A 17,744-nucleotide genomic window follows, 5' to 3' on the forward strand; every position below is an offset into this window, starting at 1 on the left:
CAAGGAGGAAAAAAAAAAAGCCCAAAGGATGAAAGCAGGCAGGTAATTCATAAAAGAGAAACCTGAATCAGTGCCATCACATTGCACAACTCCAAGAGATAGCATCTATGCGAAGAGTGCCCCCTGGAGAGTGCAGTGTACCATGGGATGGTTTATACAGTGACTGGTGAATGGCAAGTGCTCTAGTTGCACAGTGTTTAACCACCAGAGCACTGGGCTACTAACTGAAAGGTTGGTGGTTCAAATCCACAAGTCAATCCATCATCTTTCTCGATGAGGCAGTCTGCTTCTGTAAAGATTTACAGCCTTGGAAACCCTATGGGGGCAGTTCTATTCTGTCCTTTAGGGTCACTGTGTGCTGCAATCAAATCGATGGCAGTGGGTTTGCTTTGGCTAAGTGGCTAACATTTAAAGAGATACTCAGACTCACTAGTAATCAAAGCAACCAAAATTAAACCCAAGAGATAGCCCCACTTTGTATTCATCATATATGGAAAAATTAGTGAACACAGTAGTGATTAGTATGAGAAAAAAAGAGGAAAAAACCTAATTTCATACACAAGAAAATGGAGGTACAAATATGTAAGTAAACAAACAGAAGGTGAACTGGATATGTTAAACACAAGAGTATGTGCCTAAGGGTGGGGAAGGAATAGGACTGAGATACAGACTAAAAGAAACAAACAAATGAGGACCTTACAAAGACTCAAAAGTGATGGTATACTTAGGGAGTATGGGTGATTCAAATTTGTGCACCTGAGATTAAAAGAAAAACACAGTAAAAATATCAGGTAATTCTAGAAAATGTAAACTAATCTATAGTGACAAAAGCAGATCAGTGGTTGTTGGGGATGTGAAAGGGGATAAGAAGAAGAGGTAACAAACAGGTGACTGAGGTGTTCATTATCTTTCTTGATTGTGTTGATTGTGGTGAGAGTTTCTCAGTTGTATGAATGTCAAAATTTACCAAATCATATACTTCAAAAATGTACATAATATTATATGGGATTTATACCTCAATAAAGCTGTTAACAATTATAGGGTTTTTTAAAAACATGTATTACCTGTGTTTGTCCTCTTTGAAATAATGCTGATCCATGAAGAGTTTTAAACATATCTACCTCACAGTTTATACTCCTAAGTGAAGTCAGATCACGACCATCACACCTACAGTAATAAAGGAAGTAAGTAGGTGAAGCAGTACTGGAAATCAGAAAAATCATGTATTATTTCTTTATTCCTACTAGAAAGTTCTCAACTCCAGTTGCGTAACATAATCACTGGTAGTAAGCCCCACCCTAATAACCACTGAATCAGAATCTCAGGGGTTATGACCTAGGCACCAGCATTATTAAAAAGCACTACAGGTAATTCTGACATAAAGCTAGGGTTGTGAGCCACTGCTCTACACACGAATCAGAGAGACACATCCACACCATCTGTATATTCTTTCTTTTAATAGGTGTCCATTTATAAAATAAATATAATTCTTTACCGTTCACTTGTTTAAAAAAAAATGCAAAAACAGTTCCTTGCATTGGGAAGTTGCACTTCAATACAACTTGCAGAGACAGTGAATGCTTCAATTCCATCAAAAAAAGATATGCTTACCTTTTGTATTCATTCAAAATAATACTTCTAAAGACGTCCTTTGAAACAACATTAAAAGATTCAATTATTTCATATGGATCAGCCTCTGGAAATTTTTCTATGGAAGACAAATCAAAACAAAGGATTTCTCTATTTAGAAGATAAATTTCTCTTAAGTTCAAATCATCAAATTAATGGGAGTAAACCAAGGGAATTGATGTTGAACATTTAGTCATCAGGCAAACCAAGTGGATTAATCAAATGTTCTCAAGAAGGGGAGACACACAAAGCGGTAAGTACCTCAAATGTACTCTTACTGGGGATTCCTTTGCTTTCTACCAGAATTAGAGTGGTTTGAAATTAGTTCCTGATTTTTCTCTACCTGAAAAATCTATTGTTGCTATTGTTAGGTGCAGTTGAGTTGATTCAGACTCATAGTGGCCTTATGTACAATAGAACGAAACACTGCCCTGTCCTGCACCATTCTCACAATCCTTGCTATGCTTAAAGCAAATCTAGCCAACCCAATTATGAAAAGGCCTGCTAGTTTTAAGAATGTTGTTGTTGTTGTTATTTGCCATCCAGTCGCCCCCAGCTCATAGCGACCCCTCCTTGGGTTTCCGAGGCAGTATCACTACGGAAGTAGGATTGCCCAACCTTCCTTCCGAGGAGTGGCTGGTGGGTTTGAACCGCCAGCCTTTCTGGTTAGCAGTCAAGTGCCTTAGGCACTATGCTACCAGAGCTCATAAAGGTGACTAGTTTTAAGAATAGTCACCTTTATTCTTCTGTGTTAGATTTTAACTTTATCTGCAAATTGTGGAACAATTTTGTTTATACAGGCACACCTCATTTTATTTTTGCTTTACTTATGCTTCACAGATACTGAACTTTGTATAAAATGAAGATCTGTAACAGCCTTAACTCAAGCAAGTCTATCAGCGCCATTTTTCCAACAGCATGTGCTAATTTCACATCACTGTGTCACATTTTGGGAATTCTTACAATATTTCAAACTTTTTCATAATGCTATTACATACTTAATAGACTACAGTACAGTGTAAACAAGTTTTATATACACTGGGAGCCCCAAAAATCATGTCACTCGCTTTATTGTGATATTTGCTTTATCGCAGCACTCTGGTAGCACAGTGCCTAAGGCATCTATTTGACTGCTAACCAGAAGGTTGGTGATTCAAACCCACTAGCCACTCTGCAGAAGGAAGCCTGGGCAATCTACTTCTGTAAAGATTTATCCTGGAATCGACTTGATGGCAGTGGGTTTTTTTTTTTTTGATTTGGAACTCAACTTGCAATGTCTCCAAGGTATGCCTCTAAATTACAAATCCTTATCAACACTTAAATTTGATTTTAAAACAATATTTCACAGAGATTTTGGTGAAGGTTTCCACAGCAAGTTAGAATCTTATTCGATAATTTCCATACAAATTATACAGTGACATTAATTACATATCTTACAATGTGTCAACATTCTCTTTAATTGTGTTCAGTTTGCTCCCTTTCCAGTAATCTAGTTTCCCTGCAACCTTGTCTTCTGATCTGAGCAATTGTTAACCTTTTGGACTCATACTGATGGTTTTTAAATAGGGCACCAATCTTAGGGTTAATCTCCTTTGTGTGTCATGCTGCTCTTTTGCAAAATGGTGATCTCAGGTGATAGGCTCTGGTATAAGTTTAACCCTCCCATGACCTGTGGAACATATAGTGCCCACCTACATGATAGCGTAGTGCCTAAGGCACCTGACTGCTACCAGAAGGCTGGCAGTTCAAACCCACCAGCCACTCCTCAGAAGGAAAATGGGGCAATCTACTTCTGTAGTGATACTGCCTCGGAAACCCAAGGAGAGGTCACTATGGGTTGGGTCTGAGTTGATGGCACATAACAACAACAGGGTTTAATGGGAAGCTGGTACCCCACTTTTAGTGCATGCCCTTTGGTGCTGGCCCATACAACAGCATGAATCTGAAGACATGGGCCTTATCCCACCAACCTCCACACCAGAGACCCCTTAGGACGCATGTGTTCCACTAATTGTATCAAAACCCACACTGCAAAATATTTTTCATTTCATTCAAAATGCCTTCCATTACCGAAAACACATAGTTTCAACAAAATATTCAAATCAGAAAATAATTTGGTCTTGAAAGAGCTAAAGAGTGTCTTAAAGTGATAGTCACAGGATATCCTCTACTATTATTCTAGTTGTCTTTTTCTTTTTAAAGTAAGAATTTCAGTTCTGCTCCATATTTTTCTCCTATTTTATTCAGGATCAACTATTGTAACCCTGGTCAGAATGGTCTATGGTAGTTGCCAGGCAACATCTAGTTCCTCTGGTTTCAGGGTAAAGTGCCTCATGTAGACATGTTTCTTCTTTGCACTTTTAATTACCTTATTTCCTCCTGAGACCAAGAGAGGGGTAGTTCTCAGATGGACAGCACTCGCAGCTTTTAAGGCCCCAGACCCTACTCACTTCACTACGATGCAAATCATGATTTTTGTGCACTATGTTATGCCAGTTGACTGAGTTAATGTTAGGTGTTTGGTTATGTCTGAGGAGTATCTGTATTTGTGTCTTCAATGAATATATGGGCCTGCACCCAAATATTTGTGTTTATACATACTTACAGATATTTCTTTCTTTTTAAAATACATTTTATTGAAATATAATTTATGTACAGAGAAAAACACAAAGCTAAAGTGACATGGGTCAATGCATTTTTTTTTTGTAGTGTTCCCTCCCCACCCCTCCCACCCCTGGAAACCAATAAAAAAGTTCCCCTCCATATATAAACCTTTCCTTGACTCTCCACAACACGAACTAATACTATATTTGTCCTTCTGTGATTGACTTATTTCACTCAGCAAAATGTCCTCCAAGTTCATCCATATTATGCGGTGTTTTGCAGACTTTATATTATTCTTTAGTGCTGCATAGCATTCCAGTATGTGTATGTACCATAGTTTGGTCATCCACTCTTCCGCTGATGGGCACGCAGATTGTTTCCATCTTTTTGCTACTGCAAATAGTGCAGTGATGAACATAAGCGTGCATGTATCTGTCCTATCCTGGCTCTCACCTCTCTAGAATATAAACCTAGTAATGGGATTGCTGGGTCAAATGGTATCTCCAATATCAACTTTCTAAGGAATCGCCATATTGTTTTCCACAGTCACACAAGCAGTGTATGAGAGTCCCAATCTCTGCACATCCCCACCAGCATTTATTATTTTCTGTCTCATTGAACCTTGTCATCAGTGCTGTGGTGAGACAGTATTTCTCATTGTTGTTTTGATTTACATCTCTCTGATGGCCAATGATTGTGAGCATCTTTCATGTATTAGCTGACCATCTGAATATCCTCCTTGGTGAAGTGTCTATTCATGTCTTCTGCCCATTTTTCAATTGGATTGTTAATTCCTTTGGTGTTGAGGCGTTGGAGTTTTTCAGCATTCTTAGAGATAAGTCCCTTGCCAGATATGTAATTATCAGCAAATATGAATTTGTTGCTGTCATTTTTGTCATGTGCTTTTTCATTGTGTTGATTTCTTTGTTCCATATAATTTTCTATGCTGAGATCGTTTTGTTTATGAATCATGTTATCACTTCCTTCATTACTATTGTTATAGAATTTGCCGAATATTTATGCTGGTCCTCTTTTTTATTTTGATATGAAGGTTTATCATTTTTCTTTGAGGTTACTCTGTGATTTATAGTTTTCTTCCCAAGTTTAGAACAGTCCAATCTATCTTATAGTTGTCTTGACTTCCCTATAATCTAGAAGTTCTGTAATGACACAGATTTTTTTCACTCTTTTTGGTTTGTAGTTGTCCTCATTTGTCGGTTGGTGTCTCTGGTTCCCTGTTTACAATCTTGAGGTTTATTTACTTTGGATACTTCCATAGCTGGGTTGGTTTCTGGGTTATATCAGAATGTCTGTTAATAGTCAGCTGTTGTTGCTTCTCTGTCCAAAGGGCTCCCTTTATCATCTCTTGTAAGGCTGGTCCAGTTTTAACAAATTCCCTTCATTTCTGCTTATCTGGAAATGTCCTAATTTCACCATCATATTTGAGGGACAATTTTGCTGGGCACATAATTCTTGGTTGGAAATTTTTCTCTTCCAGTGTTTTATATATACCATCCTACTGTCTTCTCACCTGCATGGTTTCTGTCAAGAAATCCGAGCTTAGTCTTATTGGTTGCCCCTTGTAGGTAACTTTTCATTTTTCCTGTGCTGCTCTCATGATTCTTTGTCTTTGGTTTTGGTGAGTTTGATCATGATATGTCTTGGTGTTTTTCTTTTGGGGTCTATCTTGTTTGGGGTTTGTTGTACTTCCTGAATGGATATATTCTCATCTTTCATCATATCAGGGAAGTCCTCCTTCAATAAATCTTGGACAATTTTCTCAGTGGTTTCATTTTTCTCTTCCTGTTCTGGAATTCCAATGATATGTAGGTTATTCCTTTTGATGGTATTCCACATGAACCTTAGGCTTTCTTCATTTTGTTTTGATTTTTTTTTCTGATTGATCCCTTTCCAAAGAAGTATTCAGGTATTTGTCTTCAATCTCATTAATTCTGTCCTCCATTTCATCAATTCTACTCCTGTGCCCTTTCAATGTGTTATCTATTTCTGACAATTTAGTATCAATCATCTGGATTTCTATCTGTAGATTTAGAAGTATTTTCTAATTTTTTCATTGATTTTGTCATTTTGTTCTTTTATTTTCTTCCAAAATTCTTCTAGGGTTTTGTCTGTGTTTTCCCTGGTCTCTCTCTCAATCCTTTGAAGATACCTAAATATAATTATTTTGAATACCTTATCAGGAAGTTCCAATGCTGCGTCTTCCTCAGGGATGTGTTTTGGGTCTGTATCCTGGACCCTTGTTTCTCCTGCTTTATCTTGCTTCTTTGTGTGGACTGTGATGTTCTGTTGTCTCTGAGGCATTGTGATGTTTTTGTGTTGACATTTAATTGGTGATTATATGTTGGAGTGACTTGCCCACAATTTTCATTTTTTTTGTTTTGTGTGTTATCTATACAGGCAGGGTACTGTGCTGTGCTCCTCTATTCACTAGTTGACGGCACTTACACACTCACCTCCTGTCTCCTTTCCTTTGTCAGCCTCTCATATGTCCTTGCTGACCCTGGCAAACAGAGACTGTTCTTACATCCCTGGAATCCAAATGAGAATTCTATCAGTTTTAAATCCAAAATGGCCACCGCTTGTAAACATTCAAAATGGCTGCTCCCTCGGTCACTTTAAATATCCAAAATGGCTGCCACATGTAAACAATCAAAAGGGCTGCACCCACTGGACGGCAAAAAGTCCATAGCTCAGGTTGTCTCCAATCTGGCTGTTTCCCTTCCTAGTCATAGGCCAGCAGAGCAGTTGTCCCTGCAGCCCTTGGTGACCAGGACTGATCTTTAGGTCAATGCTCAGGTCCCAACACCAGTTGGAAATATTTAGGCTGTTGGTCTTGTCAGAGTATCTGACAGTCCGCAGCTCCAACTGTCTCTGTACTCACTGTTTTTGTTCAGGTTTTTCCATTAGTTGGTGCCTAATCCACTTCTGTATAGTTCCTTTCAAAGCTGAGGGTGCTAGGATTATCTTCTAAATCTCTGTCAATTGATTTTTCTTTCCTTTGTTGATGAGGGTCTGTGTCGCTTGTCTGCTTATTCCTCTATCATACCGGAAGTCTCCATACTTATATAGATATTTCTGAAGGAGCTCTGGTGGCACTGTGGTTAAAGAACTTGGCTGCTAATCAAAAGGCTGCTGGCTCAAACCTACCAGCTACTCCATGGTAAAAAGATGAGGCAGTCTGCTTCCATCAAGATTCCCAGTCTTGGAAATCCTATGGTGGCAGTTTTACTCTGTCATATAGGGTCACTGTGAGTCTGAGTCAACTCAATGGCAGTGGGTTTGACTTTGGTATAGATAACTCTATAGGTATGTGCAAACACAAATATGTGGATACAGGCACATACGTGGTGGGGTAGTGGTTAAAGCATTCTGCTGCTAAGCAAAAGGTCAGTGGTTTGAACACAACAGCTGCTCTCAGAAGGATGAGACAGTCTGCTCTCACAAAGATTTACTGCCTTGGAAACTCTATGGTGGCAGTTCTACTCTGTTCTACAGGGACACTGTAAGTCAGAATTGACTCAATGGCAACGGGTTTGGTTTTAGTTACAGATAATTTTATTTGTTCTTATCTATATACACTTCTGTATCTACCTATGTATCAATTTGCCTATACACATGTATACATGCTCAAATACTTGCTTTTACTTTGATTGTGCTATGCTCAACGCATTGACATTTGGTGCCACTTTTCTCATCACTAAAAATAACTACTGTATAAAAGATAATTTTCCTACTCCACCCACCCCATTAACCACCAATGAACATTAGTCTCTATATTTATCTCTTTTTTTAAAAAAATAAAACAGGGATTGTACAGTATTTGACTTATTTCACTTAGCATTCTGTTCTTCAGGTCCATCCATGTTATATGTTTCATAGCCTCATCTTTGTTGGAGCCTTAATGGTTGCATAGTATTCCACTGTATATATATACAAGTACCACAGTTTGTTTATCCATTCATCTGTTGATGGATACTTCAGTTGTTTCCATTTATTTGCTATTGTAAATAAAGCAGCAGTGAACACAGATGTACATGTCTGTTCATGTCATTATTTTCAGGTCTCTAGGGTATATACCTACCCAAAGGGGAGTATTATGATCAGAATCGCCTTGATGGCAGTAAGTGTGCTTTTGGTTTTAGGGTATATACCTAAGGAGTTCTAATGTTTTAGTGGGTAAGGCATTTGGTTACTAGCCAGAAGGTCAGCAGTTCGAACCCACCATGGGAGTTTAAGTTTAAGCAATCTACTTCCATAACGATTTATAGCCTTGGAAACCCAATGGGGGTTGCTATGAGTCTGAATCAACTCGATGTTAGTGAGTTTTATTTTTCTTGTTGTTTTAGGGTATACACCCAGGAGTGGGATTGCTGGATCATAGGGTAGTTCTATTTCTAGTTTTTTGAGAAAGTACCATAATGCTTTTCATAGTGGTTGTACCATTTTATAGTCCCATTGGCAATGGATAAGGGTTTCAACATCCCCATATCTAAAACATTTGTTGTTATTTTATTTATTTAAAAATTAGTGGCATTTTTATTCAAGGCAAGATGGTACCTCCTTGTAGTTTTGATTTGCATAGCTCTGGTGGCATAGTGCCTAAGGCATCCGACTCCTAACCAGAAGGCTGACTGTTCAAACCCACTAGCCACTCCTCAGGAGGAAGATTGGGCAATCTACTTCCATAGAGATACTGCCTTGGAAACCTGAGGAGGGGTCTCTATGAGTAAAAATTCACTCGATAGCAGTGAGTTTGGTTTTTTGTAATGGCTAATGATATTGAACATCTTCTAATTTTTGTTAGCTGCTTGGATATACTCTTTAGTGAAGGTTCTATTCATGTCCTTTGCCCATTTTGTGACTGAGCTGTCTTTTTGTGGATGAATTACAGCAGTTTTCAATAGATTTTAGAGATTTGACCCTTACTGGATAAACTGTTTCCAAAGACTTTTTTCCCTATCTACAGGTTGTCTATTTACTCTTTTAATGATGTCTTATGTAATACAGTTTTTTTCCTGTGCTCTCTTACAGGAATTTTATAGTTTTAGGTTTTTACACTTAGGTCTTTGAAGCCACTTTTGAGTTAGTTTTTGTGTATGGTGTGAGATATGGATCCTGTTTCAAATTCCTGCAGATGGGTATCTAGTTTTGCCAACACCATCTATTAAAGAGATTATTTCTGCCCCACTGAATAGACTTTGACCCCTTGTTGAAAATCAGTTGCTTATAGATAGCTAGGTTTAATTCTTAGTTCTCAATTCCATTCCACTGGTCTGTATGTCTATCACTGAACTGATATCAGGCTGTTTTGATTACAGTGACTGTATAGTATGCTTGGATATTGGGGAGTATGAGGCCTCCTTCTTTGCTCATATATTAAAGCATTTGGTTGCTAACCAAAAGGCTGGCTGTCTGAACTCAACCAATATATATATATATGTATTAAACTGACTGCAATTAATGTAACCTCACTCCTTCCACATCTCCCTCGTGTTTCTTGTTTCCATTACTCCTTCTCTCCTAATCTTTCTGGCCTTCTGAACTCTGTCCTTGGGCAAGTGCTAATCTTTTGATCTCAAATGATTGATTGTTCTAAAGAGTATCTACCTACCTAAAGTTATTGTTTACCTTGTAGGCCTATTGTTTAAAAATTCAGCTATGGGAGTAAGTTCAGTTTCAGGTCTGAAGGGTGACCAAGGGCCACAGTCTCAGGGTTTCCACTAGTCTCTATCAGCCCAGTAAGCCTGGTCTTTTATATAATGTTGAGTCTTGTTCCGTATTTTTCTCCCATTTTATCTAGGACCTTCTAATATGATCCCTTTCAGAGCAGCTGGTAGTGGTTGCCCGGCTTGACCTAGTTCTGGTCTCAAGATCGTGGAGGCTGAAGTTTCTATGGTCCCTAGTCCTTTGGACTAATTGTTTCCATGTGTCTGTTAGCTTCTTCACTCTGCTTTGCTTTGGACTAGGGGAAACCAATAGTGGCACCTTAGGTCGTCACTCGCAAGCTTTTAACATTGTAATTGTTTTTCACCAAAGTAGGATGCAGAACGTTGTCTTTGTGGACAATGTTGTGCTAACTGACCTTGATGTTCCCCAGAGACTATTGTCCTGAGTCTCCAGGCCCAGCAACTTACTCCCTCAGGTTTTTGGTCATGGCTAAGATGTTTTCATAACCTTGCTCCCTGTATGCTCCAGTATAGCCATAGATTTATTTGTAGCATATGTAAATACATATGTAGAAATATTCTCTGTCAAACCTACACATATTTGTGGGTATAGTCCCATTCTGCTTCCCATTCCTGTTCAGCCTACATGTCTATCTATGTATCTACTTGTAGATTATTTGAATAGTTGTTACTGTTATGGTAGCATTGTGTATGTAACAATATTTACCTTCGCGCTGCCTTTCACCCTTGTGCTCCTCTCAATGTCTGTCTTTCCCTGGATCATTCTACGCTAAACTCCCCTTTCTCTTCAACAGAGTTAATAGCGTCTACCCTCTAGTTAGTGATTATCCTCCCACCCTCGGGGAACATAAAAGGATATTTCTTTACGTGTGAAAATCTTTTCTTGACTTTTTGCAATAGTGGTCTCACACAATATTTGTCCTTTTGCAACTGACTAATTTTACTCAGTATAATGTGATCTGGGTTTATACATGTTACGAGATGTTTTGCAGATTCATCGTTATAATGTTGCGTAGCATTCCATTGTGTGTATGTACCATAGTTTTGTCTATCTATTCACCTGTAGATGGGCATTTGGGTTGTTTCCATCTTTTGTTATTGTGAATAGTGCTGCAACAAACATGGATGTGCATGGTTCTTATTTCTCTAGGATACATACCTAGTAGAGTTGCTGGATCATATGGTATTTCTATTTCCAGCTTTTAAAGGGAGTGCCATACTGTTTTCCATAGTCATTGTATCATTTTACAGTCCCACCAGCAGTGTATTAGGTTCCAGTCTCTCAACACCATCACCAGAATTTGCTATTTTCTGACTTGCTGAACTTTGCTATTATTGCTGGGGTGATACTTCACTGTTGTTTTGATTTGTTTCTTTCTAATGCCTAATGATTGTGAACGTTTTTTCCTGTGTTTGTTGGCTACCTGAATATCTTCTTTGGTGAAGTGTCTGTTCATGTCCCCTATACATTTTTTAACTGGAATATTGCTAAGATGAAGTTTTCTATAAATGTGACAGATCAGTTTCTTGTCACTGCCAAAAATGTTTTCCCAGTCTGTAGGTTCTTTTTACTCTTGTAGTGAATCTTTTGATGTGCATAAATGTTTAATTTTTATATGGTCTCAGTCACCTACTTTGTCTTCAGCTGTTTGTGCATTTTCAGTTATGTTTCATAGTGTATTTATACCCTGAAATAGGGCCCTTAGGTTTATTCCTATTTTTTATTTGATGACCTTTATAGTTTTAGGTTTTACAGTTCATCTTTGGTCCATCTTGAGTTAGTTTTTGTATATAATGAGGGATATGAATCCTGTTTCATTTTTCTGCAAATGGATATCCACTTTTACCAGCACCATTTGTTAAAGACTATTTCTTCCCCATTTAATGAATTTTGGTTATTTGTCAAAGAACAACCATTCAATGGGTGGGTTTGCGTCCGGGTTCTCAATTCTTGTTCACTGGTCTATGTGTGTGTCATTGTATAAAAATCAGGCTGTTTTGGCTATTGTAGCTATATCATAGGTTTGAGATTGGGGAATGTGAAGCCTCCTACTTTGTTCTTCTTTAGTAGTGTTTGCTTATATGAGGTCTTTTTCCTTTCCATATAAAGTTGCTGATAAGTATTCCATCTCTTTAAAGAATTATGATGAAATCTGGAGTAGGACTGCATTATGTCTGTAGGCTGCTTTTGGTAGTATTGATACTTTCACAGTGAGTACTCCTATCCAAGAGCAGGGTATATTCTTCAAATTATGTAGGACTCTTGTAGTAGTGTTTTATAGTTTTCTCTGGATAGGTCTTTTGTATCCCTGGTTAGATTTATTCCTAACTACTTCATCTTTTGGGTGGCTATTGTAAATGACATTGTATTCTTGATTTCAGAACTTTGTTAGTGTAACAAAATCTGACTGATTTTGTATGTTGATCTCTGACTCTGCCACCCTGTTGAATCCATCTATTAGTTCCAGTAGTTTTCTTGTAAAGTCTTTGGGATTTTCTATGTATAGGATCATATCACCTGCAAATTATATTTATTTCTTTGCCCATCCAGATGCCTTTTATTTCCCTTTCTTTCCTTATTGCTCTGGCTAGGATGTCCAATGCAACACTGAATAGGAATGTGATAAAAGACAACTGCGTCTGATCCCTGTTCACAAGGGGAATGTTTTCAGTCTCTCTTTGTTGAGAATTATTAGGCCATTAGTTTTGAGCATATGCCCTTAATTATGCTGAGGAACTTCCTTTCTATTCCTATTTTGCTGAACATTTTTTCAGGAATGGGTGCTGGATTTTGTTAAATGTCTTTTCCGCACTGACTGGTATGATCATGTGGTTCTTTTTCTTTGTTTTATGTCGTAGATTACGTTGCCCTTCTAATGTTGAACAATCCTTGTATAACTGATATTAATTCCACTTGGTTCTGATGTATTGTTCCTTTGATACAATGTTGGATTGTATTGACTATGATTTTGTTGAGAATTTCTGCATCAATGTTCATAAGGGATACTGGTCTATAATTTTCTTTTCTAGTGTTATCTTTACCTGGTTTTGGTATCAGGGTTATGCATGGTTCATAGAATGAATGCAGAAGTATTCCAACCTTTTCTATGTTCTGGAATAGTTTGAATTGGTGTCATTTCTTCACTGAATGTTTGGTAGAATTCGCCAGTGAAGGCATCTAGGCCAGGCCTTTTTCTTTTCTTTTCTTTTAATGACCTGTTAAATTTCATCTATCATGATGGCATATTCAGATTTTCTATTTCAGATTTTCTTAATTTGAGTGAGTAGTTGCCAGAAATTTTTCCATTTCTTTTAGGTTTTCAACTTTGTTGGAGTATAGTTCTTCATAGTATTGTTATCCTTTTTTACTTCATTCCGTTCTATTGTCAACCATTTGATTTTCATTTGTGTTAGTGGTATCTTTTCCTTTGTTAAATTTGTCAGTGATTTGTCAATTTTATCAATCCTTTCAAAGAACCAACTTCTAGTCCTGTTGATTCTTTCTACCACTTTTCTGTTTCATTTATTTCTGCTCAATCTTTATTATTTCTTCTTTTGACTTTAGGCTTTTTTAGGGTTTTTTTTTTTTTTTTTTTTACTAATTGTGGGAGATGTTGGGTTATGGTATTGATTTTGTTTCTTTCTTCTTTTTTGATGTGTGCTTTTATAGCTATAATATGTCCTCTGAGTACTGCTTTTGCTATGTCCCCAAGATTTTGGTATGTTGTGTTTTCATTTTTATTTGATTCAAGGGATTTTTTAAAAAATTCATTTATTTTTAGTATCCAGTAATTTTTAAGCAGGGTGTTATTCAGATTCCATGTATTTTTTTTTTCATTGACCTTTCTGATGTTGATTTCTAGTATTGTGATCTGAAAAGCAGCTTTGTAGTATTTTAACATTTTTCAATTTATTGAGGTTTGCTTTGTGGGCCAACATACAGTCAATTTTAGAGACTATTCCATGTACACTGGAAAGCAGCTGCTATTGGGAGTGATCTGTGTACATCTACGAGGTCTAGTTGGTTGTGTTGCTCAGATTTGCTTAGTTTCTTTCAAGTTGTTCTGTCCTTCATCAAAACTGGTATCTTAAATTCTCCTACCATTACTGTAGAGCTGCTTATTTTTGACTCTATTAAATTATGATTGGTGTATTTTGGGCTCTTTTACTGGATGTGTAGGTATTACAATATGTCCTCTTGTTGGATTGACCATTTACTCATTATACAAGGTCCTTTCTTGTCACTTCTGGTTTTTTTCTAAATTCTATTTTATCAGAAATTAATATTGCTACTCCTGGTATTTTTTTGGTTGCCATTTGCTTCATATATGTTTTTCTATCCTTTGATTTTTAGCTTAATTTTGTCTGTGTCTAAGGTATGTCTCTTATAGACAGTATATTGATGTGTCATGTTTTCTTATCTATTCTGCTACTCTCCATTTCTTGACTGGTGCATTTAATCCATTTACAGTCAGTGTAATTATTGATAGGTATGACCTTACCGCTATCATTTTGCTGGCTTTTTTTTTTGGGGGGGTATGTGTGGTGTTTTAATGGTTCATTTGTTCCATATATTTTTCTGCGTTAATTTTGTTTATCATTTCCTTCATTGCTGTTATTTTAGGGCTTGCTGAGTTTTATGATTTTCTTCTTTTTTTATTTTGATGAGAATGTTTATTAATTTTCTTTGAGGTTACCTTGTGATTTATTATTTCCTTCCCAAGTTCAAAACAGTCCATTCTACCTCAAAATCATCTTGACTTCCTCTCCACTTGGAAGTTCTGTAACTATACCATTTACTCCCTCTTTTTGGTTTGCAGTTTACAAATTGTTGTCTTTGGCTCCCCATTTTCAATCTTGTAAGTTTATTTTGTTTTTGATATTCTATATCTGGGTTAGGAGCTTTGGTAGCGTCGTGCCTAAGGCATTTGACTGCTAACCAGAGGCTGGCGGTTCAAACCCACCAGCCACTCCTCAGAAGGAAGTCTGGGCAATCTACTTCCATAGTGATACGGTCTTGACAGCAGTGAGTCTGGTTTGCTTTTTTATATCAGGGTTAATTTCTGGGTGATGTTGTTATGTGTCTTAATCTAGAATGTTGTCAACTATCGCTGGTTCTCTGTCTGAAGGACTCCCTTTAGTATCTCTTGTAAAGTTAGTCAGGTTTTTACAAATTCTCTTAATCTTGAAATGTCCTTATCTTGCCATCATATCTGAGGGATAGTTTTGCTGGATATATAATTCTTGGTTGGCATTTTTTTTCTCTCAGGGTTTTATATTATGTCATCCCACTGCCTTCTTGCCTACATGGTGTCTGCCAAGAAATCAGAACTTAGTCTGATCATTAGTTTTTCAATTTTAGTGAAGAATGTCATTGGGATTTTGTATTGGGATTTCATTGAATCTGTAGATTGCTTTAGGTAGAACTGACATTTTCAGAATATCAAGTCTTTCAACCCATGAGCACAGGATGTCCTTCCATCTTTCGTAGGTTTCTTTTAGTCTCTTGTAGTAGTGTTTTACAATTTTCTTTGTATAAGTCTTTTTTGGCCCTGGTTAGGTTAATTCCTAGGATTTTTAGCATACTCTATGTGGCATTGTTTTCTTCATTCTTTCTCGGAATTGTCTTTGTTAGTATAGAGGAACCTACCTGATTTTTATGTGTGGAATGAAATAATTGAATTAGGAAATGCAAGAGAAACACTCAACGATAGAGTTGAACAGACGGAAGGCAGAATAAAGGAACCAGAAGACAAAATTACTAAACATACCAACTCTAGGTATTACACAGGAAATGCTCAAAATGGAAAGGCAAACGACTTAAGTAATTATTTGTTTCTATACACAGAAAAAGAAAAATAGAAAGTAGATCACCAAAAACCACAATGACCCAGGTAGTCATAAAGACCAAGTATATGATATTTTCAGGGACTAAACTCAATTATTATATAGGGTGGCTATGAGTTGGAATTGACTTGATTGCAGTGGGTTTGGTTTTTGTTTTTGTTTTCTAAGAACCAATTTCTAATTTTGTCGGTTCTTTCTATTGTTTCTCTGATTTATATCTATTCTGATCTTTATTATTTCTCTTTTTTTTGGTAGCTTTTGGCTTCTTTTGTTCTCCCCTCCCCCCATTTGTTCAAGTCATTTAAGCTAATGATTCTGGATCTTTCGTCTTTTTTAATGCAGGCATTTATTGCTATAAGTTTTCTTCTGAGTACTACCTTTGAGGTGTCCAAAAGGTTCTGGCAAGTTGTGTTTTTATTTTCATTTTATTTCAGGAAATTTTAAGTGTACTTTTGATTTCTTCTGTAACCCAACAGGTTTTTTTTAGTAGTGTATTATTTAGTTTCTACCTATTTATTTTTTCTGTTTTTGATTTCTAGCATCATATCATTATGGTAAGAAATGATGCTTTATATGATTTCAATCTTTTTAAGTTTGTTGAGACTTGTTTTGTGTCCTAGTGTACAATCTATTCTGGAAAACATTCCATGTGCACTGGTGAAATATGTTTATTGTTCTGATGGTGGGTAGTCTCGACTATCCATTAGGCCCAATTGACTTATGTTTTATTTAAGTTCTCAGTGTCCTTAGTGATCTTCTTTATTGATGTAATACCTAGAGCTGGTATTGTGGTGGCAAATCCCCAGAACTTCTGTTTGGAAATGTCTTGATTTCCCCCTCATTTTTGAATGACAACTCTGCTCAGTAAAGAACTGTTGATTGACAACTGTTTTCCTTCAGAACTTTATATGTATCACTCCATTGTCTTCTAGCCTGTATAGTTTCTGGGGAGAAATCTGCACTGATTTTTATGAAAGCACCTTGGTATGTTATATTGTGTTTTTCTCTTGCTGCTTTCACAATTCTCTCCTTGTCTTTGGTTTTCAAGAACTTTAATAGGATATGGCACAGAGATGACCTTTTTGTATCTCTTTTAATAGGGGTTCATGAACAAAGCCTGTATTTGCAGGCTTTGTTCTCTGTTCAGATGTGGGAAATTCTGATTATCTTTTTATGTCTATTGCTGTTATCATGCTCTGAGAATCCAGTAATTCTAATGTTAGATTCCTTAATTGAATCCCATATTTTCTATTGGTTTGTTTCCATTTCTTTGTTCTTTTCTTATTTTTCCTGATACTTGATATGTTTAGTAATTTTGTCTTCTGGCTCATTTATTCTACCTTCCATCTGTTCAACTCTATCGTTAAGTGTTTCTCTTGCATTTCCTAATTCAGTTGTTTCATTCTTCAGTTTGGGTAGTTCTCTTTGGATATATTTTTTGGTATTTTCAATTCCAACATTGAGCCTATTTTGTTCCTCCATTTGCTTCCTGATCTCTAGTAGTTTGTTTTCTCTGTGCTTTTTGCTGTCTTTAAATATATTTAGCACTGAAGTCTGAAAATGATCAACTCTTTGCGTTATTCTGGTCTCCATTGGAGAAATTTCCTCCTCTTCGTGTTTTGCTTTGGACTGTTCCTTCTTCTCTTCTGATTTTGTGTTTTACTATTTTTTTTGTTGAACTTGGGCCATTTTGTTAACTTTTCTTTTTTTACTTTAAATTCTGTATTCTTGTTTTTGTGGGAAAATTCTTTGATTGGACACATGGGTGGTGCAGCACCCAAGCCCCTGACAACCAAAAGACCAGGGCTTGCACCTACTAGCCCCTCCGTGGGACAAAGATGCAGCAGTCCGCCTCTGCAAAGACTAACAGTCTTGGAAACTTCACAAGGTAGCTCAACTCAGTCTCATGGGGTCGTTATAAGTTAGAATCGACCAAGTGGCAGCAGGTTTGGCTTC

The 17,744-nt window shown here is 37.0% G+C and overlaps 1 protein-coding gene across 1 annotated transcript in view; it reads right to left on the reverse strand.

Annotated features, from left to right (window-relative positions):
- The window catches only part of PNPT1 (polyribonucleotide nucleotidyltransferase 1), a 98,501-nt gene that overhangs the window by 57,611 nt on the left and 23,146 nt on the right, over positions 1-17,744 (reverse strand). Inside the window, exons 12-13 of the mRNA XM_007938041.1 lie at positions 1,612-1,708; positions 1,065-1,167 (exon numbers count right to left, since the gene is read on the reverse strand). Coding sequence (XP_007936232.1) covers positions 1,065-1,167; positions 1,612-1,708 — 200 coding nt within the window. The remainder of the gene's footprint in view (positions 1-1,064; positions 1,168-1,611; positions 1,709-17,744) is intronic.

Source organism: Orycteropus afer, unplaced genomic scaffold (assembly GCF_000298275.1).
Source record: "Orycteropus afer afer isolate SDZICR_OR568_19922 unplaced genomic scaffold, OryAfe1.0 scaffold00046, whole genome shotgun sequence".
NCBI classification, from domain to species: Eukaryota; Metazoa; Chordata; class Mammalia; order Tubulidentata; family Orycteropodidae; genus Orycteropus; species Orycteropus afer.